General features: G+C 33.6%; 1 protein-coding gene across 2 annotated transcripts; it reads right to left on the reverse strand.

The window, feature by feature from the left end:
* Window positions 1-1,363: 1,363 nt before the first annotated feature.
* On the reverse strand, window positions 1,364-24,541 carry LOC148176636 (uncharacterized). Of its 2 annotated transcripts, XR_015769953.1 has the most exons (7): window positions 24,424-24,541; window positions 13,621-13,759; window positions 13,428-13,538; window positions 11,205-11,306; window positions 4,387-11,088; window positions 4,060-4,334; window positions 1,364-2,862 (listed from the first exon to the last, which is right to left on the reverse strand). XR_015769953.1 is itself a non-coding variant. In XM_088034230.1 (6 exons), exons 2-6 carry the CDS (start codon window positions 13,738-13,740, stop codon window positions 4,323-4,325), a joined length of 7,047 nt encoding a protein of 2,348 aa, XP_087890356.1. In that variant the 5' UTR covers window positions 13,741-13,759; window positions 24,424-24,541; the 3' UTR covers window positions 3,865-4,322. The 2 variants fall into 2 exon arrangements, 1 of the variants encoding a protein (XP_087890356.1); XM_088034230.1 differs by lacking the exon at window positions 1,364-2,862 and having other exon boundaries at window positions 3,865-4,334.
* Window positions 24,542-24,545: the final 4 nt, after the last annotated feature.

Genomic DNA, 24,545 nt, shown 5'->3' on the forward strand with positions numbered 1-24,545 from the left:
ATGACTTTGGGGTGGTGAAAAGACTGAAAAAATTTTCGTAATTTAAAGGTTTTAAAAGATAAATCAATCACTAAAGCAACAGAATATAATTATTATATATAATTTAATTATTTATAATTATGTTCACTATTTTTTGTTATATTCACAAAAATCTTGGACAAAATTCGAAGATCCCAGTGCATCCATTAATTCTTCAATTTTTGCAATTACACAAATCCCACCTTTTCGGGAAAAATTTAATTTATTTATGAAGATAAACATTAAATAATAATAATGAGATATTGTAATTATTAAGTTTCACGGGTGTAATTTGTAAAATATTGGACTCTACTATCAAAGTATTTAAGATTTACTGGCCATGGGCAATTATAGTTTGGCCATCAATGCAGTCAAAACTATTAGCTATTGTCCTGACCACAAGATGATGGGAATAATAATCTAAACCACTCGAGCTGGGGTTTTAAGAAGTAGTTTTTATTTATGGTTTTATTACCGTAGTAAGCAGACTGACCGTGGGTTATTCATTAAAAGAGTGCCGTCTACAAATAATGAGGGTTGAAGAGAGATGCTGCATTTAACGTTTGGATGTTTAAAATGTTTCATATAATTCTTCCTTTACGCAGAATTTTGAAGCAGAATTTACCGTTACAGTTTGTTAGATATCCCCTTAAGCCTCATTTCCACGGTCCGTTCTAGAAAGAAACAAATTCGATTTACGATGGACTTTGAGTTATTGCACCATATTTTGCGGTCGGAAAATTTGCAAATCCTATTGCACCCTTGGTTTACAACCCTCTGCTCCAATTTGGGCGGACAAGCTGGTTGAAACGCCGAACCACCAGACGGACTGCTACATTTGATAATAACCAGCAGGTTTAATTACTCCAATTCTTTCAGTTTGAACACTAAATAACACATATAAATGTGGTTTAATTTTAATAAAGTAGTCGATAAATGTAGATGAACCTATCATTGTATGAAAACAGACGTGAATGAATGCAGTTAGGTACGTTTCTTATCTCTGTGAGTAGATTTAAACTTTTGAAGTATATTTGAATTATATTATAAAATATATTTTTGTGGATTTGGGCAGATTTATTACCTGAAGATTTGAATTTTTAATTTCGTTCTATGAATTGAATTTTCTGGATTTTAATGAAAGTTGAATGAAAATGCCTATTCCAAATTCTGGAACCATTTTACTTTGCTCTAATTGTGAAAAAAGAAACAATTTTTAAAGTTTATATTGAAATTTTTAAAATAAGAACGGTATGTCATTGAAGGTCCTACGGCGACCAATGAGAGACAGCGGAGAAGTTAAAGTAGTGTCACGTCTTGACGGGGTCTTTCAATCATGACACAGTTTTAGGAGTGTTTATCGTTTTATTCCTAACTTTTCCTACTAACTACATTGATAAACACTAGAATATAATAAACTCAAAAATAATTACAATATATCGGTAGGGGTTGGCATTGTCCCACTGGATCACAACTCACTCGCTACCTTAATAACCACTACTACTACTGGCTAACTACTCTTTGTACGTCGCCCATGTCACCTCGTTTCCGCAAGATTACTTTGCTAGTCCTTCGTTTTAGAGTGCTAGCTAAGCCACTTGCGAAAACCTGGTGCAACGTACAAAGGTAGTTAACCTGTTGGTCGTCGCATTTATTATTAACTGCTGATCCTTTAAAAATTGTTGTTCTGACAATTAACTTATTGCCTAAACCTTAACTATATTATCCTAACCATTTACATCTCTATCTTATGCCTAATCTCCTCTTCTGTGCCGCATTTCCCTCATGTCCGGAAACGTTGACTCTTTACATCCTGCCACTAGCTTCGACTAGAAGAACAAAGCAGAATTTCCCCACACCTCGGAGTGGGAACCCTTCCAACTGCACTGACGGGTCCTTCTAGGTGTGTAAACTTGTACTGCTTTGGAGTGAGGCTTTACCTTGGTTTCTCTTGGGTTATACGTTTTCCTTGACCATTTAGGAGCTCTTACTCAAAAGGATCTTGCTTAGGTTTTCAGGAAAGTTGCGTGGTTACAGGATTCTCAATAAGGGTGAGGTTAAGTAAACAGGGAAAAAGAATGGTCGATCTCGTTGTTCTCGCCGCTCCTTCGGCACCATGTATCAACTCAAGTAGCATTGACCTGAAGCTGTCCCTTTCAAATCCGCAGTTTCTTCTCGGTTCCGTTGAGGTCACTCTGCCTCCACTTCGCCTTCCGGTTCTTTGATGACACTCCTGGAAGTGTGATGTTTCTTCTAGCCTACCACTAGGACAGTCGGTCTTGTCGTGACATCTCAGAGGGTCCATCGGTGATGGGGACAAACAAAAGACAACAATTACAAACTAATAGATTTAACTCATAATCCAACCTTACAAGCTAATTACAAATTAGTCTGACGTTTACATGGATTATCTTACTCTAAAACTGCTGACAACAAGAATGCGACCATGATATTGTTGTTGTCTGGCCGACCTTCACTTTTCGATCAGCTGTTTCATTAAGCGCGTTACCCATATTTTTCAACCCGAATAAAATTTAAAGCTCCCCTCTTTTATTTTTGTCAAAAAAGTTTCCCGTTTTTTCTCCTTTTTTGTGCCTGTCTACTTACCTTAATTTAATCTCTTACTTTTTCGCTCAAATTCCTAGGTGGGTAGAGTGTAATACTGGCACTCTGCCCCTTTGCCAATCTAAGTAGGGTTTTCTTCCCTATCTCCACATGGCACGTGCTCTGCGTTACCCTACTGTCTTCCTCTGGCAGTCTCCGGGACGTATCCTTCCGGGGAGGGTAACTGTCTTCTTCATACATCTTTTTACAAATCTTGATTCCTTTGATTCATGCTTTCTCCTACAAATGAGTTTAGTAATTTAATAATCAAAAATTTTGAAAAAAATCAAAATTTAGACATCTAATTAGAAAATCTAAATTTGTAATGTCGTGTATCTGGCTTTTAATGATACACTTGCTTAAAAGTTGTATTACTTTATTGAATTTTGTGTTTATCCGAAGACGAGAACTGTCTCCTTCGGATGTTGAAATTGGAATGCATGCTTATACTTAAGCGGCCTGGAAATGGTAACAGTCTCGATTGTGGAATATTAAAAAACAACGTAGTTTTCGCGTAATTCTGAAATTTTTAATAACAAAAACTTTAAATTTGACTTAAAGATATTGCCAGTTTTAAAAATCAAGCGGCAAAAACTGATTTTGTCCTACAATTCTGTACTTTTTGAATTTTATTTTGAAGTCTAAAATTTGCCACCGAAATAACGTCACTTTGAAAGTCAAGAGGTAAATTTAGAACAAAAATTAAAATTTCGACGGCACTCACTTATTTATGACGAAGATTTCGATGCAGAGTTTGTCAATCATCAACAAGAACTAAAAAAAGAAAAACGCGAAGACGTCTTCAGTTTTCGTTAAGAAGCGTTTTTATTAGTCTTTTTCAGGAGAACAAACTAAATTTCCATCTCCCCACACATCAGGAGAAACGTTTCTTTGATCTACTTGATCTTTCGGAAAACCTGTCAATTTGCAGGATGACAACTCATATGCGGTAAATCCAGGATTTTCACAAAAACGGGCGTCAAGTAAAAGTACCTCAACATCAACAAGCTAATTGAGCTCAAACTCTTGACGATCAAGTTTTTGGTGGATATCTTCCGTCAAAAACGCCATAAAAATGGGTCGGTCGTTGAAAAAAAACACAACGTGCTTCAAAATGGCAAGTTTTTGGTCGAAGCGTTAAGAGGGACTTGAAAATGTCGTAATGCATTCGACATTTTACTCAAAAATTACAAACGATAAAAAATTGAAATTTCAAGAACAAATGAAAAAATAAAACGAATCGAATAAAAATATTTTTATTTTTATGACACTTCCGGTTATGTCGGAGGCAGTAGAGAACTTGCGCATTTTAAATGAAACATTCTTGGATACTATTAATATGTACAACATATTTATAAAGCCTGGTGATATTTGTCTTTCTTTAAGATGAAGTTTGAGTGTGCATTGTAAATAAAGAAGGGAACCAAAAACACCTACCGTCAGAATAATTTCAGCTTAGGCCAATATTTAAGGCTTAAAATGACGTTGAAAATAAAAGTAATCATAATTATTGAGGAATAATTTGAGCATTTTATTGGTTATAAGGTCTATTCCAGGGGACGTTCTGGTTTAAAAAGCATTATTTCTTCCTTGATTTCGTTGAGGCTATTTATGTTGTGGAATGTATAGTGTTTTCTGCGGGGATGAAAACATTGACCAATTTTCCTGGTTGGTGGTACTTCAGCTTGCCTGAAGAAATGTTATCCAAATTCCTAAAACCAATTTGTCTATTTATGCTGGTTATTTAAGATATTTTACACATACCTCGGAAGATAGTTCATCAGACCAACAACTACTACTACTGTCAGACCAACAACTAATAATGTCTACTTTAAATCCAGACTCCGTTCCTTTTAAGTATCTTAATAGTCCCTCCTTGTCATAGGAATTGTTCCAGTTCTGTACGTAATCGAATATGTCTTTTTGGTTCTTATCTCTGACTGTTAAATCTGCGCCTTTGCCATACAAATACTTCACGTTTCTTAAACAACCGTTTTTACCAGCAACAAGTATAGACGTTTGTCCGTTCTTATTGCAAGCATTGAGATCAAGACTCCGCTGTAGTAAAAAGTTTATTATCTGAAAGTTTGCATCATTTGTTTGTGATGCACTGTGTAAAAGAGTGTTCCCATCATTATCATCAATTGCCAAGTCAGCGTTTAGACTATGGAGATGTGCAACGTTCTCAAAGCATCCAACTTCACAAGCTATGTTAATTGCAGTGCGACCTTGCTTAGTGCGAGCGTCGATGTTTATACCCAGTTTTAGTAAGAAATCCATTATTTGAATGTTTTCATGTTCAGAAGATGCTGCAAAGTGTAACGGTGTAAATCCGCGGTCATCAACGATTGTAAAGTCAGCGTTGCGGCTGTGCAGAAATTTCACATTTCTAAAGCAACGATACCAGCAAGCATAGTGTAATGCGGTCTGACCATATTTGTTGAGAGCATTTAGGTGGAGACCTTTGATCATTAAAGATTTCGCTACTTCAAGATTTTTGTTTTCTATTTGCATTAAGTAGTGGAAAACTGTACAATTTGTGATGTCTAAAATTGTCACATCTGCATGGTTTTCTATTAAGATTTTAGCGCTTTCAAGAAAACCACTTTGACTTGCGAGATGAAGTGCAGTTTTCCCTTCTTTATTTTGGGCGTTGACGTTGACTCCTTTCGTAATCAATAATTTTAACATTCCTGTGTTCTCGTACCGACTTTGCATTAGATAGTGCAATGACGTGTTGCCCATCTCATCTTGAATAGTAACATTCATTCCATTTTCGATCAAAATTTTAGCGCTTTCACAAAAACCTCTTTTGCTTGCGAGATGAAGTGCGGTTTTCCCTTCTTTATTCTGAGCGTCGACGTTGACTCCTTTCGTTATCAATAATTTTAACATTTCTGTGTTCTCTTCCTCACTTTGCATTAGATAGTGCAATGACGTGTTGCCCATCTCATCTTGAATAGTAACATCCATTCCATTTTCGATCAAAATTTTAGCGCTTTCACATAAATCTCTTTTGATTGCGAGATGAAGTGCAGTTTTCCCATCTTTATTTTGAGCGTTCACGTTGACTCCTTTCGATAGCAATAATTTAAACATTTCTGTATTCTTTTCTTTACTTTGCAGTTGATAGTAAAATAGACTTTTCTCAGTTTGCATTAGATAGTGCAATAGCGTGTTGCCCATCTCATTTTTAATAGTAACATCCATTCCATTTTCGATCAAAATTTTAGCGCTTTCACAAAAATTTCTTTCGATTGCGAGATGAAGTGCAGTTTTTCCTTCTTTATTTTGAGCGTTGACGTTGACTCCTTTCGTAATCAATAATTTTAACATTTCTGTGTTCTCGTACCGACTTTGCATTAGATAGTGCAATGACGTGTTGCCCATCTCATCTTGAATAGTTACATCCATTCCATTTTCTATCACAATTTTAACGCTTTCACATAAATCTCTTTCGATTGCGAGATGAAGTGCAGTTTTCCCTTCTTTATTTTGAGCGTTGACGCTGACTCCATTCGTTATCAATAATTTTAACATTCCTGTGTTCTCGTACCCACTTTCCATTAGATAGTGCAATGACGTGTTGCCCATCTCATCTTGAATAGTAACATCCATTCCATTTTCGATCAAAATTTTAGCGCTTTCACATAAACCTCTTTTGATTGCGAGATGAAGTGCAGTTTTCCCTTTTTCATTTTGAGCGTTCACGTTGACTTCTTTCGATAGCAATAATTTAAACATTTCTGTATTCTTTTCTTTACTTTGCATTTGATAGTAAAATAGACTTTTCTCAGTTTGCATTAGATAGTGCAATAGCGTGTTGCCCATCTCATTTTTAATAGTAACATCCATTCCATTTTCGATCAAAATTTTAGCGCTTTCACAAAAATCTCTTTCGATTGCAAGATGAAGTGCAGTTTTCCCTTCTTTATTTTGAGCGTTGACGTTGACTCCATTCGTTATCAATAATTTTAACATTTCTGTGTTGTCTTCCTTACTTTGCATTTGATGGTAAAATAGACTTTTCTCAGTTTGCATTAGATAGTGCAAAAGCGTGTTGCCCATCTCATCTTGAATATTAACATCCATTCCATTTTCGATCAAAATTTTAGCGCTTTTACAAAAATCTCTTTCGATTGCGAGATGAAGTGTGGTTTTCCCTTCTTTATTTTGAGCGTTGACGTTGACTCCTTTCGTTATCAATAATTTTAACATTCCTGTGTTCCCGTACCGACTTTGCATTAGATAGTGCAATGGCGTGTTGCCCATCTCATCTTGAATAGTAACATCCATTCCATTTTCGATCAAAATTTCAGCGTTTTCACAAAAATCTCTTTCGATTGCGAGATGAAGTGCAGTTTTCCCTTCTTTATTTTGATTGTTGACGTTGACGTTGACTCCTTTCGTTATCAATAATTTTAACATTTCTGCGTTCTCTTTCTCACTTTGCATTAGATAGTGCAATGTCGTGTTGCCCATCTCATCTTGAATAGTAATATCCATTCCATTTTTGATCAGAATTTTAGCGCTTTTCCAAATTTTTTTTTCAATTGCGAGATGAAGTGCAGTTTTCCCTTTTTTATTTTGAGCGTTGACGTTGACTCCTTTCGTAATCAATAATTTTAACATTTCTGTGTTCTCTTCCTTACTTTCCATTAGATAGTGCAATGACGTGTTGCCCATCTCATCTTGAATATTAACATCCATTCCATTTTCGATCAAAATTTTAGCGCTTTTACAAAAATCTCTTTCGATTGCGAGATGAAGTGTGGTTTTCCCTTCTTTATTTTGAGCGTTGACGTTGACTCCTTTCGTTATCAATAATTTTAACATTCCTGTGTTCCCGTACCGACTTTGCATTAGATAGTGCAATGGCGTGTTGCCCATCTCATCTTGAATAGTAACATCCATTCCATTTTTGATCAAAATTTTAGCGCTTTTCCAAATTTTTTTTTCAATTGCGAGATGAAGTGCAGTTTTCCCTTTTTTATTTTGAGCGTTGACGTTGACTCCTTTCGTTATCAATAATTTTAACATTTCTGTGTTCTCTTCCTTACTTTCCATTAGATAGTGCAATGACGTGTTGCCCATCTCATCTTGAATAGTAACATCCATTCCATTTTCGATCAAAATTTGGGCATTACTAGAACGATTTTCGAGTGTCAGATGAAGTGCAGTTTGACCTTTAGCATTTTGAGCTTTGATGTCGACGTCATATTTTTGTACCATTTGTATCACTTCTTCATTAAGATTTTGCGTTTTCCCCAAATGATGCAGAATTGTGTTTCCACCACTACACTCTGCTCCCTTTTGTATCAACGTGTCAAACATGTCGTAGCATCCGTGGTAAGAAGCAAAATCTAGAGGATTGTACTCGACATTGTCATATTTCATAAACATGTTGTTTATATTTCTGTCTTTTATATTGTCTAATATGATTTCAACTATTTCGATATTTTGTTTTCTCTCTTTGGTGCAATCATCACTTGTGCAACCTTTAATGGCCATGTGTAACAAATAGAAATTATGATGATTATTAGATAACAGTTCACAAGCCAATTTTGGGTTTTCTTGTAACATTTGCTTAAACAAATTGATGTAACCTAACGCCGATACATAAACTGCGAAACTTGTAACATTAACGCCATGTAAACGAATGTTTTTGGTTATTTCTTCAAATTTCAAAACGTCCATCTCGACAAGTCTTTCCATCGGATATAAACTCTCTCGATAAAGTGAATATTTCAAACAATTAAACTGAAATAAATTGTCTCGTTGATGCGCATCTTTCAATTCTTTAGACAACATATCAACCATATTCATATAAAGACTTGTTGCACGTTCCACTTCGTATAGTTCGAAACGGTCTGGCAAATTGAAAAAATTAAAGAAATTGCCGTAAGTGCAAGCTAAATGAAAAGCTAGTCTACCGCCTTCGTCTTTCTCGTCACACTTTGTGGGGGCGAGTTTTTCAATTTCGTCTAGATTTTGATAAATAACAGCCAAATGCAGAGGATTATTTTCAGCCATCATCATGTCGAAGATCTTCCTCAAGTTGTCGTATCTTGGTGTGAAAAACACGTCTTTTAAAAGTACTACTTTCTCTCTGTTCTTCTTTAACCAAGTACACGCGAAATATTCGGCAAAAGTTTGATGCTGAAATATTACCACATCTTCAAAGTTTCTTTCACGTAAATATTCACTTAAGTCGTGTTGATTAACATTGCTTACAATTCCGATTTTATCTCCTTGTTCTTTGATCGTACTTAAAAAATCTTTGGTTTTGGTTACGTCTATTTTTAGTTTCTCCAAATCGTAATAATCCAAACATGATACCAATGCTGGGATTTCGTACTGTTCCAAATCATGTTCAAAATTCATCCCGAGCTGACTTTTAAGACTCTTGTCAATACCAAGTTTCTCATGTTTTATTTGGCTTTTGCCCTCGAAAAATAACTTATACATCTTCGTCAATACAAACATGCTTTGTCCTTCAACTTCAAACGCATTCGTGTTATGCAGGAATATTTCGCTGAGAATGTGCAGCTGTAGTGGAATTCCAAGCAACTGGCGACTGTTGTTGACGTCCACACTTTTGAAAACGGCGCTGATGATCTTTTCTATTTGCTCTTTTTCGTATCGTTTCTGCAGTCTTTCGTGTAAATACTGTTCCTGCTGTTCTTCACTTAGTTCTTGAATTTCTAAGGGTTCGACTTTTAGAGTGTGACTCAGTTTTTCGCGTAAGTTTTCTCGCGATGAGATCCAGACGTTCAGACGTTTCTTACGCATATGTTGAGCGCATTTTAGAACAAGATCGACATGTTTACTGTCGACTTCGTCTAAACCGTCCAGGAATATGTAGACTTTGTTTTGCTTGATTAAAACTTGTCGAATTTGTTTGATGAAGACGTCTTCCGACTGACCAAACATCAAAATTTCGTTTGAAATGCGGTCTAACTGATGATCTAATTTGGTCCCTTCGTATTTTGCAAAAAGTGGATTGCAGTTAATTAAACTGACATAAAACGCCCATGAATCAGACGGACAATTGTTGTTTAAAACATTCATCATTCTCGATTTGCCCATTCCAGGCGCCGCACAGAAAACATTCAATTTGTTGTCAAGATTATCAAAAATGTTTTCTTCCTGCACAATCTTTTTCGTTCTAGGAAAGTGAACACTTCTAGAAACGTGATATTCTGGAAGTTCTTCGTGTTTCTGCCCTATAAGATAACACTTCTCCTGAGACATTTCAAACAGTTCCTTTGTTTTTATATGTTGAGCCATCTCTTGATCGATGTTGACGAATTCCTGGAGGGAGAGTTCGGATCTTCCTTGGAGCGAAATCATAAAATTCTCCATGATCTGAACGCGAACATTTTCAGGTATCGATTTTCTAGTCAAGTCCTCTAAACTTTCGAAAATGTCCCATTCCTTAAAATCAGCTTTGGTCACATTTCCAATTAGAAGAATTTTCTTCCCATGCAATTGTGGTTGGAGAAGGTTTAACACGGACTGAACCATTTTTTCGTTTTTTTTGTTCACTTTAACCACAAGTGGTGCCTTTTCGAGAAGCCATGACACCTTCGATGATGTGGACGCATCTTTTTTCGACAAGGCAAACTTTTTCGTGCACTTAGTAAACTCGTCATTTTTCTCTACGTGCCATGGGAGTTTAATACATTTATTTTCAACGATAGTAAGCTCAAAGTTCATTATTGCCTTCTTAAGGTTTTCCGTCTTGTCGTTGGCATTTTCAGGCGAAAGTTGTTGGATGTAGGGCGAAAATGCTAGTTCACTTAGTTTCGCAACAAAATCTCGTTTGGTCAAAACGTAATTTTGAGTCCACCATTCGTGTAGAAAGTGATTTAACTCGGCGTACAACTCACGGAAAACAAGACCATTTAATTTTTCTTTAAGCTCAGTTTCAGCGGTTTTTAAATCAAACTGTTGCGACAAAAGGTAAAATTGAAAATCTGCTTTTTTCAATTTCAAAACTGTGTTTTCTAATCGTTTCGAGGTATTCAATAAAATATTTTCGTCATCTAATTTGCACGGTCGAACTTCAATTCCTCCAGATAAAACTGTGTCGCTTTTTACATCCACTGCATTGTTGGTATAAAGAATGAAAACATCGCCATCTTCTTTATCAGTAATCTTAGAAATAGAATCCAAGTATTTTTTAGCTTGAAAATCTTTTTTTGTCTCGAAATGTTTCTTTTCCAAAACTTGTGTCTTGTCTTTATGTTTCAGTTGTAGTAAAAATCTTCGTTTCAACCCATTTTTAAAAATAACTTTCATTTCAATATCATCAAAATTTCCGCAGTTCACTTTGTTTGAAGTCATCTCAAAGTTTTCCACGTCACTGTTGGTACTTAATTTTAGAGCGTAAAACCCACACATTAGTTTCTCAAACTCTCTCCCGGAATCGACAGTTCCAATTTGCTTTTCGAATTGTGGAAACTAAAAGAAACACCAAAAAGTTGTGTTTATTTTGGTAGAATTTTTGGTTGAAATATTTTCAAAATGTAAACATTTTTGGAAATGGTTTTTCATGTTTCTACTGCACTAAAACTTACATTTTCTGTAGCGCGTGTACACTTCTTTGTTGCTGGGAATACATGTTCCTCCGGTGAAGCACGATTTTTAGATGTCATGTGAATTTCAGAAGTTTGGACGACCTGATAATAATGAAAAATGAGTTAATTAACAAACAAGTTGGTTAATTAGGACGATTAATAGTCGAGATGTTATAAAGCACGAACATATTGAGAACATGTGATTTTCAGTAGTATACAGTATGTCCACGGATTAGGTTCACAAAAAAAGGGAAAAAAAGTTTATTTTCTATTTTACAAAAAAATTATTAGTTTGTACTTATTTTTTTCATATTTTTATTTATTAAATTTTGTAATCGTATTTAAATAATAGCAGGCTGTGGATTCACAATATCAAATAGTGCGTTAAAGAAAACTAACCCAATAATGTGTAGGTATTAAAAAATTGCATAAGAAATGCAGTTGCATCCTTAACAATAATTGAGGAAATTCGAAACAGTCTTATAGAATTACGAGTTAGAATTAAACTATGTGCTGAAACAGGTAATGAGTCAATCAAATAGTAGAAATTGGTTTGAGTTAAGATAAAATTTTACTTCTTTGACATTTTTTGCAAAATTAAAAATAAAAAAGTTCTTCGTAATTTTTTGTTTTTTTTTCGATTTTAACAACAGAGCTTGATAATATTAAGTTTTAATTAATGATTTATTTATTTAAATTAAGCAAAAAATATTATTCCATTGTCATTTTTTTGTAAAATAAAAAATAAAGTTTTTTTCTTCTTGTGAACTCAATCAGGGGACATACTGTACATGGTAAACCCGAATAAAGTGCAAAGATTTTAACCCCAATATCAGACAACGCAGTTTGAGATAATGACCAAATTTAGCGTTCCAAAACATTACCGTTTCCAAAAAAAAGATTCAAATTTTCTGTAAAAATTAGGGTGCGCCACTGAAGGGCAGTTTTCAAGTTCACTTTCAATTCAGGTCATCGAAAATATGGGAATAAAAACGCTAATAAATCAGAAGCAAATATGCCTTTATCGGAGTTCCCCTCAGTTTAGCAATAATCGTGGTAGAAAAATTTTGCACTGCCAAATTGTTCAAACTACTTTGAGTCAGATTTTTTATTCTTTACTAGTAGTTTTTTCAAAAGTGTTATGATGACCTTAAATTTATAAAAAGTGATTTGTTTACGGGTAAAATTGAATTTACGCGTGATGATGATATTCTGGATTGTCCAATTAAGAGAATTTGCTAATTTTTTGTAATAACTTCAGGTAACTTTTTCATTAATTCGTTTCTAATTAAAATTGTAGATTGGTCCATAAAGCGAGTCGAAATATGTCACCTTAAGAACCAATCGAATTAAATATTGGCCTTTTTGAAGGCTCCATTTACTTCAAACAAATTCATTTTTTGCCATATTCAATTTTTGAAATGTGTCGTGCCATTAAAATCTGTGATTAAGTGAAGGTAAGCGTAAATGTTTTTTATTCAAACGATTTTTGCAGTTGATGGAAAACAGTGCTTAAATTCAGTTCCATAACGGGTAATGCGGGCGAGGTTTTGCCCTATTCGAAATTCGATTTTTTTGGAGAATTATTATCTACAGCTGTGTCTGATATTGTGGTTAAAATCTTTGCATTTTATTTGGGTTCACTCTGCGTATACATAAAGAATCGCTCAATACTAAAAATTATTTCAAATCGTGCAGTAATAATCTCATTAATAAACGGTTGACGGAAATAGTAGTAGGGAAACGCAGTCGAATACCGATCAGCGGCTAATATCGATCATCTTAATTTTACACAAACTAAACATGGTATAGGAGATATAGTAGGTGTTGTCGTCTCTTAAAGCAGATGCAAATTACCACCTGCAATAGTACGCAGTTTCATTACAACATTGAGTAAACCTGGTCAATTCATGAGCGTTTCTTTAAAAAGTCCATCCTTTGAAGACTTTTATCCGACACGACATGGTTAATCAACCAATCATGCAAACAGACATTGATCAATATTAGCCGACTATAGGAGGGAAATATCGATCAAGCAATAGTTTCTTTTTTTTTATTTTACACTTTTATATTACTAAAATACAGAAGATTTGTTGCTGCTATTATGTTGGGAAAAGAATAAAGTTCACGTTTTATTAAAAATTTTGTTGAATTTTTAAAAGTATTGTTTTTGTTTTATATTATCTGATCGATATTCGACCTCCTTCTGCTAAACCAACTCACATTTTTGACGGAGTGTGTGTCCTTTGCAGCTGAAGTCGACGGCTGCGCTGATGGCTCATTGATGAGACTTTGTTGGAAAGGCGTTAGTTGTGTTATGGTTTCTTTTGTGTTCTGTTAAATTTTTCAAAATTAGTTATGTTTTTATTATAAAAGTAATAGTTGTAACTGAGACAACACTGCAAAACCAACTTACCACAATTTCAGGTTTTAAGGTGGTGCTCGACTGCTTTTGGGATTCTAAGAACTTGACTTGTTTTTGTAATTGTCTAATTTGCTCTTTCAGTTTGTTAACTTCATCTGTGTTGTTCTCCATAATTGCCAACTTAACAGTGCTAAAAATACAATAAAAATAATGTTAGTAATAGTAGGTAATAGCTATTTACAAATGGCTAAAATTACATTTTTAAGACGTCGCGACGCCAAAACTATCAGTAAGAAAAAACAAATTTTTGTTTCAACTTTTAGAGCTTTGTCAATTATTTAAGCGTGTGCAAATGTTCAAAATTTTATCTTTAAAAATTGAAGACGATTTTGGTGGTGGACGCAAGTGTTGCCGGACTCTGTATAAAAAAAATTGTAAACTGTTGTGAACAACTTTACCCCCGCTTTGAACAGCGTTTGAAATTTTGGAAGGAAAAGCTTGTTAAAATTTGCTAATGTATTGATTATTTAGCGACTTTTGTAAGATTTTACGTATATTTTGTGCTGACTGCTTGAATTCCAACCGCTAAATTTGCGTAAAAACTCAGTATAAATATTATTCGGTCAAGTCAATTTTAAAACAATAGTTTGTGTCACTTGAAGTGTACGCAAAACTTTTGGAAGTAACACTTGTGATCACCTTTAAAATCGTCTTTAATTTAGCAGATAATATTTTGAAAATTTGCACCAACTTCGAACTTTGCACTGCAATTTTAATGAAGGCACGAATTTATTTCAAGTAATAGTTATTTGCGTATCAAGTCAGTAAAATGATTTTTTATTGAACGAATTTGAATTGTCAACCGAGAGAGCATAGCGAGCGAAGTAAGTAACCGATGAATTCAATAGACATTTTACTGAAGTGGTGCATACAAAATTTTATCGCCAACCGTAAAAATAATAATCTAATAATAATGAAAAATTAAGATATTATAACGTGTTGCATTTTATTATGAGGATTGCTTCCACCATGGAATAATAGGACCACATTGGCGAAGGAGAATACTCTTCAGATAAATAGGAAAAATACGCCAGTAAAACGTTTTCACAGTATTTTGTCGTTCCATGTTTTTTAAACCATTTCATAATTAGATGTCATACTGGCGATTGTATTAATTAACTTAACTCTATACTAAAACGTGTAGAGTAACCCTCACTCTAAAGTTGAGATGTTCGAGTTCGAGCGTGTACGTACTTTCAAAATTATCTTCTCCTGAACCGTACTTTTTTCGCTCCTTTTGCCCCGCTAGAAAAATCGACGAGTTTCCAAACTAACAAACTGGCCGGTTTTCGTCCTCTTCGGCCGTTTAGTTTTCGCGAAATAAATTTTTAAAACTCGGGGTACGAGTCCTGTGTTTTCTGGAACCTCGCCGTACGTCGGTTTCGTGGGGACAAAATCATGACCATTAAGTCGAGAGACAGTCATGAACATCTCAAAAGGGTCTGATTTTTTTGTACACACAACATGTACGGTAGCGGTTTTTTTTTGTCTTGGCACTTATTTAAATCGGTCCGAGCAACGAAGAAAACATTAGCGGAGATTTGATTTATTTAATCGAGTTCGGTTTATTTTTAATACAGGATCTCTTTGACCATCAAGATGTGTTTTGGGTATGTATGCGTAACTTACACTTAAAAATCAGGAAGCGCGAATTCATTGTTTAATCACAGATCATCATTTGATGGACAAACATTTGTTGATACTCTGTATAAAAAATTTGCATAAATACCAAGTATCTAACAGGCTCTTTTTAAGGATACTTATGCAAAAGTACAACAGATAAATGAAATTGACGCGACGAATAACGAATTTTATTACGACTCCGTCGATTTGATTTTTTAATCGTTCGGCGGCAGTAGATATTATGTTATAATCACTAATAAGATTTTATGTATTTGTAATTATTTTTTTTATTCATATTACTTAAGGCGAGTGCCAAGACTCGTCGCTGGTCAGAATTCGAGCTGAGCTGTCACATCGGGAAGGTTGTCAAGCGGTACCTCTGTTTACAACACCCCTTACTGGGCTATCGTAAAGTGATTGTAAAATGATAAATGCTTATTTTGCCTCTGTCTGGTAGAAATACTTCTTCATGGGTAAAATAATATGAATCAAAGAAATTTATTTTAAAATTGTAAGTACATTAGTACGTTGTTCAAAAAATAATTTAACTAGTCAAATAATAAATAGATTAAAGTATTATTTAATATTAGAATGCCAAACAGAAATTTTCTAAAAAAAACTAAACTTATCTGTTTTATGTTTAATTTTATTTGTTTTCAAATAGATACGTATTTGGTATAAAGGTATACTCAAAAGATATAAAATACACAGTATAATAATGTGTATAATATGTACATGTTAGTAAGTATTTATAAGAAAAGTGGTATTTACATAATAGGTACTTATTTACAATATTGACAATTAACTAATACATAGGTAATACAAACTCAATGACGGCAGATCGGAATAGACAATCTTTGTTTCCTAGAGTCAATTAATTCCAGCAACATGTGATCAAAATAAAACTTAATCAATTTTGGTTCCATTTTTTTTCCAAAAAGTTGTGTCTTCATAAATATATTCATATTTCATATCACTTTCTTGTCCAAACCAAACACCCAGAATACACATTTTTTTTCGTGTTATTCTTAACTGCCCTTGGATTTGGTAATACCAATTATGATTTGAATTTACAATGTATGTTCCATTTTTTTCTAGTTACCAGAAGTCAACCTTTTTATTCTCCCAAAAAAAATTTATATTGTTCTCAAAGGAACAAGATTTAGTGGGATTTTCAGTAAAAGTTGAACCGGCCGGCGGCAAAATGAAAGAAATTGTCATCACCTAGTAAAACTCCGGTCAGTTTCTTAGATAAACTCTAATCCAATATTGCAAACATTATGTAAATTGCATCCGGTCAGGTCGCTCCATAGAGTCATACCATTCAAAACAATTTTGTTTCATTCAACATTTTTTATTCATTGATGAACTTTTAAATTCTAGTGAAATAAGAAAAAAATAAACATAAATAATAAAATATGTAATAAGAAAAATAATAATAAATTACTATTTTATTAAATTTCATTTTCTAAATTTTACGTCCAACTCCGTGAAATAGTCGAGAAATTAATTCGTGTGTCATTGAAAGACTTTAGTTGAAAACATGACTATAAATTAAATGAATTTTCATACTACATAGTTGTTTCTATAATTTCATACATCAAGCATTATGAAAGTTCGATGTGCTTGTACTTATTAGCACTTTTAATAACGCTCTTCTAATTGTAACCATTTTTTTATCCCCTGTGCGAAACAAGCAGGTAAAAATGTTAGAAGAAATCTCTTGATTTACAACTTCCAAAGCTGGTCAAGAAACCGCAAATGAGGGTACGCTTATAAATCAACCTAGTCGTAAATTATCTGCAAAGCTCAGAGCTTCGATTGAAAAATTTTTAGTTTATCTCACTCATAACTAGACCAATTTTAATGATATCGATTTAAATTTAGCGGGAAAGTGATTTTGAAAGTATTCTTTACTAATTCTAAGTTTAAAAATTCACAAAAATCGGACATATACTTCTATTCGTAAAACTACCCCTAAATTATCGAGTTTTCAAGTCCTTTAACTTTTAAATTAAATGTTTTTTCCAATGTTTGATTCTTAGTTTTAGAAGAAAATATGAATACAAGCAGTTGAGAATAAGAACGAAACTGATACATGAAAAAATAAGCGAAATATTTAGACGATACTTTACATGGGATTCTCCATAAGAAAAATGTCTTGGCACTCGCCTTAAAGTATAGTGGGTGGTAGGTTTATCTCTGATAACTAAGTTTAACCTATGCTCCTGATACTACCCTAATATAGACGTCTGCCCTTTGATCCGGGTAGATATTCTTAATTTGTATTTCTAATAGAATAATGTATTTGATCTTTGATCCGGATGCGACCCCCATTAGACATTTGGTCTTTAACCCATTTTTATCTGTTAGAACTCATATAAAACCACCACCACCCTGTTATAATTCAATTCCGTTTTTACCATCGTACGTTGCGGTTACCCTGTACACGTATTTTTGTCTAATAACAATTAGAGAGACAAAAAATGCAAGTGTGTAAGGCTCAATTGCGGGAACTCATTACACAAAAGGAGTAAACAATAAGAAAATTTAAGAATCTGCTAATTTACCGGTTTAATGCTTTTGTGTAGTTAACTATTTGGTATCTGCTGTAACTGTAACTTGACAGCGGAGCTTCAAATATTGCCCGAGTGTTATGACCAGTATTTTTTACCTCTTTTCTCGGGATCTGAAGTGGTAAACAAACTAGACCGCCCCTTTCGGGTGACGAAGACTTTATTACTTAAAGGATAATCAAAGAACCGAACGTAATGAATGAATTTCGTTATTCTAAATTTTAATCCATTCTCGACGTACTACAACAAAGTCGTACCCTATTATCTCTCGAGACAAGACGATTTTTCATTAATTTTTCGCATATTGGGATATTTCTCGAAACAGTTACCCATGGAAATTTTATTGCAAGCGTGTGATTTTGGTACAGGGGCAAGTTACAAAAAAAAACATATCTACAAATAAATCCTAACTTATTCTGTTCTGATGATATAAATAAAATATTCTTCATAATTTAATTCTTAATTCTAAATCGACATCACCCCATCTCCCTTCCCACAACTAAAAAAACGACCATCACACACCGATAGTCGCGATAAACAAATATGAACTCGAAGAAACCAATAAATTAACAAGGGATTAAGATGTTCTGATGGTCGTTTTATTGTAGTTTAACAAAAAAAGAAAAACGAACCGTTCATCATAAATACCCAAAAACGTAAGAACCATTTACGCTCGGCCGACTTTTAATCGTTCTAAAGCAGTATATAGATATTAGAGAGACTAAAAATGCAAGTGTGTATTACTTAATTAGGGTACTTATTACACAAAAGGAGTACACCATCACAACACTTGAGTTAGTTTTGTTATTTATAAGTATTTATAAGTACCGGCATCCACTCCACACCCTTTCTCACCAGAAAAAAAACGACCATCAGACAGGGATAGTCGGGTGGCACATTTTACTTGTTTTTCATTAACAACAAAATTTGCTATTCGCTAGTTTGGTACTATTGTGTAGAGTACTCCCTCCAATTAAGCCATAAAGTAATGCCAACAACTGTTCAAGCGGAGAAAAGGATTGGATAAAATAATGTTCACTACGAATGAACCGATAAATAAATATGAATTCGAAGAAAACAATAAATTCACAAGGAGTGAAGAATGCGAAATCTCTGAAGAATTGGACCGGACATACTGATGGTCGTTTTACTGTAGTTTAACAAAAAAAATCAGAACCTTGAATACCCCAAAAAGTACGTCTATACGTCAAGTACATAAAATATAGTTTTCCTCGATAAAAACAGCACTTTTTAAAATCAGTCCGAGCTGTGAAGAAAATATAATCTGACATTAATTAATTAATTAATTAATTGAACTGTTGTTGGCATGACTTTATGGCTTAATTAATTAATGAATTAATTAATTGATTACGTACTCTCAATTTACAAAAAATACGATTTTTCACGCATGTTTCGGATACAAGTATTTGCTTTGAGTGTGCTAAATGAGGTCCCTATTTCGGTAAAAAAAGAATGTTTCGAAAGGTGACTGGGGAATTCCATGAAAAATTATCAACAGCATTTTTTCTTCATAAACTGAGAATCTATTGTGATTGCATGAGTTCAGGAAAAAGCGCAAACAGCGGATCTGCTTATTAATACTCACAAATATGAATTTGACTAAAACAATAAATTAACAAGGGATTAAGAAGTCTTGATGGTCGTTTTATTGTAGTTTAACAAAAAAAACGAATTGTTCATCATAAATACCCCAACACCTAAGTACCATTTACGACTGGACCGACTTTTAATCGTTCTAAACCAGTAAATAGGTATTTGAGAGACTAAAAATGCAAGTGTGTATTACTTAATTAGGGTACTTATTACACAAAAGGAGTACACCACCATAGCACTTGAGTTCGTTTTGTTATTTATAAGTATTTATGAGTATCGACATCCACTCCACACCCTTTGTCACCAGAAAAAAAACCGACCATCAGACAGGGATAGCCGGGTGGCTCATTTTGCCGATGTTTTTCATCAATAACAAAATCTGCTATTCGGTAGTTTGGTACTATTGTGTAGTGAGTACCTACTCCAATTAAGACTTAAAGACACTGTTCAAGCAGAGATAAGGAGGAGATATATAAGGATTTGTTAAAATAATTTTCACTGTAAATGAACCGATAAATAAATATGAATTCGAAGAAAACAATAAATTCACAAGGAATGAAGAATGCGAAATGTTTCGGATACAAGTATTTGCTTTGAGTGAGCTATATGAGTTTTTTAGGTCCCTATTTCGGTAAAAAAAGAATGTTTTGAGAGGTAACTGGAGAATTTCATGAAAAATTATCAACAGCATTTTTTCTTCTTAAACTGAGAATCTATTGTGTGATTGCATGAGTTCAAGAAAAAGCGTAAATAAACCTTTTTTGCAAACAGCGGGTATGCTTATCAATGCTCGAGAATCACTAGAAAATCAGGGGCAGTTAGAGGAAATCACTAAAAATCAGGAGAAAATATTAGAACATCGGGGGCCAATCATTAGAAAATCAAAAAAAATCACTAGGAAATCAGGGAAAATTAGACGAAATCCCAAGAAAATCAGGGGAATTTGGACGAAATTACAAGAAAATCCGAGAATGTTAATCGAAAACACAAGGAAATCAAGGGAAGTTTGTCGTATGCCATTTTTGAAAAATATTAACTTCTAGGATTAATCTTCCTGAAAAATCAGTGTGTTAGTCTTAGGAAATCACTATGAATCAGAGGAATTCATTACGAAATCAGGGAAGCTTTGACGAAATACAAAAAAACAAAGAAAGTCAGACGAAATCGATGGAAAATTATTAGAACATCAGGGGCATTCAATAGGAAACCAGGGATTGTCAGACGAAATCACAAGGAAATCAGGGAAGTTAGGCGAAATCAAAAGGAAATCAGGGGAAATTAGCGAGAAAATAAAAGGCAGTTAAGTGTGTGCCATTTTTGACAAGTCACCTTATCAATAAGAAATCACCAGACACACAATATGGGAAAATCATTAAGATATCAATAGAAAATCAGGAGTTAGACGCGACATCAAAAAAAAATCAGGGAAAGTTAGACGAAATCACACGGAAATCAGGGGAAGTTAGACAAAATCACAAGACAATCAGCGACAAAATCCTGGTCAATACCAATTTATAAATGAATAAACTTAAACAAACAGGTCGTTTCCAAACAATGGATCCCAAAATATAAATTACTGTAACCCATTTATAATTATTGCTCACATCTCAAAATGTTCTAAAGTTTTTTGACTCGACCATTTTTCTGTATGTCCATTTTAAATATGACAGCGAAAATCTCGAAAGTGTATATATAATAATTCTTATTATCGTGAATATAGAAATGCAATGTTTATTTGCGATTTAACGAATTTACAGGCGATTTCTGTTAAGTCATAAAATGGTTGGGACCCATGACAGGTAGCAGAGCTTCTCAAACGCAAAAGCGACCGTAAAAGATTGGACAAATTTTGTAACTTCAATCATCTCCGTTAACATCATGGCTACGTCAATATTCTATTTATTTATAATTTTTTTTATTTCTTTGATTAAATAGAAATTTAGTAAGAGAGCGAACTCTGTTATTCTTTATAATCTTTTTTGGACCAGTTTTGTAACTGCTGCTCTATTGTCGATGGTTTGTTGTTTTCCTTTTCCACCCCTGTCATCAGATGTTTTGAACAAAGATCGAGAGTCGTACCGCATCACATTCACAAAAGAAAATCGTAAATTGGGTAATTAGGAGATGATTATTACTGATTTACAACAGCCTCATTTCAACTCAGAAATCGCCTGTATTCATAGAAACTCACCAATTTATATAAATTTGCGAGATTCTGTTGTATATTTTTTTCTTGCTATGACGTGGTGCCCAAATGGGAGACTACACCGTGTGTCTTATATTTTTTCTTCTTTTATTGTATGAGTAATAGAATTTGCAATAGACTCAGAAACCACGAAAGACGAAGCCTGTCTGATTTATGAATTTTCTGCGTAGTACTGTTAAATTTTTAATAGCGAAGCGCGTTGGTTTTAGAACTTTAAAACCATTTATTCTTTTTTTGATTCTAAAATTTTCAGGAAAATCAACATTTTGCCATGCGTAATTATTTCTATCAGAGTTTCAAAAAACGAAAACCGCAAAATATGAAGTTATCTTAACACTTTCTTTGTTAAATGTTAAATGACAAAATGCAATTAACTAGGTGGCCATCGGAATTCTTTAGAACTCGGTTTTTTTGTAAACCTAATTTTTCCGAGGCCATCTTTGTCTCATAGTATATCAAATAAACAATCTCAAATTAAAATCCAACGCCACGGAAAAGCGAGGTTCACGAAAAAAGAGATCTACAGAATTCCGAGGGCCACCTAGTTTTACCATTGATTCTTGTAGTAGAATTTCTAAAGAGGTTTTTAATGATTTCTTCTGACTTTCAGAGGGGGGGGGAGGCACTCAATATCTTGTTTCATTGTTTAAATAAATTATTCGCGACAAAACGTTCACTGTTTGATCCGTGACAGTGATTGAAACAATTTCTGTTAATATCATACAGTCATGGCAATGCTGATAAATATTAGCGTTAGCTAAAGTGCTTAACAAATAAAGTGATTGTTTCCGAAAATCACTATGATAATGCATGGCTCTATTGACGGTCGGCGGTAAAAATAATATCGTTTATATATATTTTGTATAGATTTTGTATATATTTTGAAGTTTACTTTAAACTTATCTAAACTAAAAACGACTATTGTGAAATAATTTCAATATATTTTTATCTTATCATCCAAAACTCTTGAAATCCCGGTATCTACATCTTCATTATTATGAAATTACTTACATTGTGTGGATTTTTAATTTTTTAATATCGGTATATTTATACAGGGTCCGGCAACACTTGTGTCCATCCCTAAAATCGTCTTTAATTTTAAACATAAAATGTTAGAAATTTGCATAACGCTCATAGTTGACAAAGCTCTAGAAGCTGACGCAGAAATTTGTTTTTTATCACGGTTTAGTTGGCGTCGCGACGCCTAAGAAGTATAATTTTTAGCGATTTTTGAGTTTTTGCGGAAATATTCACGAATTCAATTTTTTTCAATATAACTGTGAAACAAATATCTGAGTTTTTATTTTAAATCTAATGCAAATTGTTTAAAAAAAAAAAACGCTGTTTTATCAAGTTAGTTTTCAAAATTATGACAGCGCAGCGGCAAACTACGTTTACACCAAAATTTCACAAGTCACTTTATTCTCTCTTATAAAGGGTTAATTTTGATTAACACGGGCATGTTGCATTTTATGAACATCAGAAATTGTTAATTAACATCGACAAAGCGACTATTTCACCAAGTAAGACTTTTGTTACAATCTATAGCGAACCAAAGAATAGATGTTATTTGGGACACAAGATGTTGACAGATGGGTATAAACGTAGTTCCTAATTTTGACGTAATGAAATTGGAAAGTAACTTGATTAAACAGCATTATTTTCTCAAATTTTGAAGACAGTTCGTATTGAATCTAAAATGGCAACTGAGGTATTTTTAACACATTTATATTGAAAAAAAAATAAATTAGGGGTTGATATCACAAACCCTCACAATTAACTAAAAATTACATTTTTAAGGCGTCGCGACGCCAAAACTATCAGTGATAAAAAACAAATTTTTACGTCAGCTTTTAGAGCTTTGTCATCTGTGAGCGTATGCAAATTTTCAAAATTTTATCTTTAAAATTAAAGACGATTTTGGGGGTGGACACAAGTGTTGCCGTACCCTGTATAAATTTGACGTTGACATCATGTATTATCACTTTTCCAAAGCTTGCTTATAAAGTTTTTCAAAATTTTGGTCGAAAAAAAGTGTTATTAAAGCAAAAAAAAATTTTTACACAAATTGGTCTCAAGTACATACATGTTTGTTATAATAATTATGGTACCTAAGGTGGTATAAGATAAATAATGCCCTAAGTCAAGAGCGTCGAAGCGAGGGCCTCTAGCCCAAAAGGGATAAGTCGTAACGCCCGTCGTGCCTTCAATGTACTATATCATCTTTGTTTGCAAGAAAAAAACAAATTTTTGAGTTTACGGTAGGATTTTGTAGACGAATCAATGTAGCAAATGTTATAACAACTATTAAAACAACTTACTCATGTGTGAAGTTTTGAACAGATTTTACAAAGGTTGGAAGACAAAACTCGTTAAAACTTGTCAATTTATCGAGTTTTGTGAAATTTCACGTATTTGTGCTGACTGCTCAAATTCCAACCGCTAAATTTGAGAAAAACTCAGTATGGGCATTATTCAGTCAATTATTAAGTCAATTAATCAATTGGTAAAACTGTCATGTTTCAAACTTGTTTGATTTTGCTTTTTTACTACTTGTACGAAATGAATCTTTCGCACTCTACGTTTTAATTGTAATTTAACCACTTGTGCAATATAGAATAACTCTAACAATTATTTACTTCTCTAATGATTCTAAGTTCTGACTTTTAACTCTTAATTCGAGCTTCGGAGTTACGAGAAATTTGATGAAATTTCCTTTGTTTGAGATGACTATATTTTGCAAAAGTTAGCAATTTTAGTCGTCTGATTACTTACCGATTAATTACAGGAAGGTAGAATTTAGATTAACTCACTTTATATTAAAAAAGTGTACTAATTTATTATTAACCACAAACTTCAAACTTTTCACTGACACTTTAGTAAAGACACACCTTCCA

This window comes from Gnatocerus cornutus, chromosome 4 (genome assembly GCF_029298725.1).
Source record: "Gnatocerus cornutus isolate USDA-ARS CGAHR chromosome 4, icGnaCorn1.1, whole genome shotgun sequence".
NCBI lineage: Eukaryota > Metazoa > Arthropoda > Insecta > Coleoptera > Tenebrionidae > Gnatocerus > Gnatocerus cornutus.